The following is a 2,500-nucleotide window of genomic DNA, read 5'->3' as shown; positions in this document are numbered from 1 at the left end:
TGTGTGTGTGTGTGTGTGTGTGTGTGTGTGTGTGTGTGTGTGTGTGTGTGTGTGTGTGTGTGTTCACCCCCCTCCTCCCAGGGCATCGAGCAGGCCTCTTCCCCCCTCGACCTCCAGGGAGGAGAGCGGCGTCTGAAGCCAGAGGAGCCGGCTGGGAGGATTAGAGGAGAGGAGGATGCTGGGTAAAAAGGGAAAAGGCCTACTTCCTGTCTGTGGTGGATTCACGTGAGGACCGGGTCCAGGTCTTTGTTCTCCGTCTGAGGGCGTTGGCCTTAACTGTTGGCCCTCAATGACGTCCATGTACTTATTAATATGAGATTAATGTTCTTTACATTTGTTGGTTCGGAACCCGGTCCTGACCCCCCGGTCCTGATCCCCCTGTCCTGACCCCCCGGTCCTGATCCCCCTGTCCTGATCCCCCTGTCCTGAGCCCAGGTCCTGAGCCCCGGTCCTGAACCCCGGACCTGAACCCCGGTCCTGTCCCCCGGACCTGAACCCCGGACCTGAACCCAGGTCCTGAACTCCGGTGGTTCAGCCCTAAAACGTTCAGACGCCTTTTCACTTTGAAAGCTCCGGGTTTTTAGACCGAGTGTTTGTTTTTAATGAAGTTTTGGGGAACATTGTAAAGTATTAAGACCTTTTATTACTCACAGCTTTCTTTAGCGGGCCTCAGACCCCCCATCCTGCAGACCCCCCCCCCCCCACCATCCTCCTGGTTTTAATATGAATCTGATATGTGATATTCAGTACAAGGGCTGTCAGAGGGATTACTGTCTGACACATGAGCTCCTGAATAAACTGCTCTCAGCCTTCAGGGGGGGGGGGGCTGAGCGTCAGCTCGGTGCTGTTTTCATTACTCCAGTTCATCAACAACAAGCATGTGTGTTGAAATAATATAAATATAAAACATGTTTTATATTTGAATACATTAACATTTCGTAGTAAAACAATAGTTACATAAAACACGGATTTAAATTTGTTTTCTTTATTTGTTCATTATTAAATAAAGAAAGTAAGTAGATTTATGTGTCACTGGTTAGTTAAATCGTTAATTCTACATTTTTTGCAATTTAATCAGTTTTAGCCTTCTGGCATAAAATTAAGTTAATTACTTTCCTTCAGTTTAAAACTATTTGACCTGATTAAAGTTCTTCTGACAACAACTCACCTGCACGTCAGGTGAAGCTGAGGAAAGCTCGATGGCGTCTCCAAACGCCGCCATGGACAGTCGCACCAGGTTCCTGAGGATCAGCCGGTGTTCGGCATCGGGGCCCCCGCGTCCCTCCGAGGTCCTCGGCCTCCTGAGAGTCGCCTGGGACGCCTCCTCCCCGCCGGCGTTCGCACGGTGGCGCCTCAAGGTGTTGGGATGTGAGGCCAAAGACGACGACGACGACGACGACGGGTTCCTGGCCTCGCGAAGAGTCCGGTACGACGTGGCGGGCGTCAGGGGTGAAGCGGCGTCCAGTTCGATGTTCCCAGGTTTCCGTAGCGTTCTGCAGTGGTGGGCGGCGTCCCCTTCTGGGTACCCTTGGGAATGAAAGCTTGTGTTCATGGCGGATGGCGTCAACGGGTACTCCCTCTCAGTTTGTCCCCCGTCTGACATCATCGGGGGCGGAGCCAGAGGCCGGGATTCGCAGTCATCCTCGGGAGGCTCATCCTTTCGCCCTCTGATGACGGGAATGAGCTGGATGTCGGACTTCCTGATGTTCCTCTGCGGGCGCCGCGGGTGGCGGTCGTAGGTGGACTCGGCCTGTCGGCAGTTGTAGGCCCGGCTGTCCCGTTTCTCCGGCCGGCAGAACGTCGTCACCAGAGCGATGGCCAACAGAAGCAGCAGGCAGGTTGCTCCCAGGCACACGGCCATCATCATGGTGAAGCTGAGCTGCCCGCGGTTACCCGGCGACGAGTTCTTCAGATGGTCCTTGAGGTTGATGAAGGTCACCTCCAGGGTCGCCTTGGAGGCCAAGCTGGGACTGCCCATGTCGGACACGGCGACGTTCACCTTAAAGGTTTTCCCAACGAGCTCGGTGGCGTTGGTGGTGTTCACAAACAGCTGGCCCGTTGCCCCGTCCAACCAGAACAGTTCGTCAGGGTTCCCCCCGGCGATGAGGTAGCTGAGTTGCCCGTTCAGCCCTGAATCCGCATCTTCGGCCTTTAAGGTGGACGCAAGGAACCCGACGATGCCCTCTCTGACCGAGCGATCAATCGGCAGAGCGGCAGAGCCCTCGTCGATGTCGTTCCCCAGCTCCGTCACGATCTCCCCCTTGTCTGTATTGACGGGCACGCTCAGAGAGGCCACGCCCTTTCTGGGTTTCGGCTCCTTGATGACGGGGAAGTTGTCGTTCACATCCTGGATGTCGATTTGCACGGAGGCCGTGCCGGTGAGAGGCGGGTGACCCTGGTCGACAGCCTCCACCGTGAAGGAGTAGGTGTGGGATTCCTCGTAGTCCAGAGGACGCTGGACACTGACGACGCCGCTGGTCGGGTGGATGGAGAAAGACTG

General features: G+C 55.4%; 1 protein-coding gene across 1 annotated transcript in view; it reads right to left on the bottom strand.

The window, feature by feature from the left end:
• Positions 1-2,500, bottom strand: part of pcdh12 (protocadherin 12) — a 16,310-nt gene that overhangs the window by 11,964 nt on the left and 1,846 nt on the right. Inside the window, exon 2 of the mRNA XM_034542723.1 lies at positions 1,169-2,500. This exon is cut by the window's right edge and continues 1,546 nt beyond it. Coding sequence (XP_034398614.1) covers positions 1,169-2,500 — 1,332 coding nt within the window. The remainder of the gene's footprint in view (positions 1-1,168) is intronic.

Source organism: Cyclopterus lumpus, chromosome 10 (assembly GCF_009769545.1).
Source record: "Cyclopterus lumpus isolate fCycLum1 chromosome 10, fCycLum1.pri, whole genome shotgun sequence".
In the NCBI taxonomy this organism is placed as follows: Eukaryota; Metazoa; Chordata; class Actinopteri; order Perciformes; family Cyclopteridae; genus Cyclopterus; species Cyclopterus lumpus.
The sequence above is the reverse complement of the archived record's forward strand: the minus strand, read 5'-3'. Positions and strand labels throughout refer to the sequence as shown.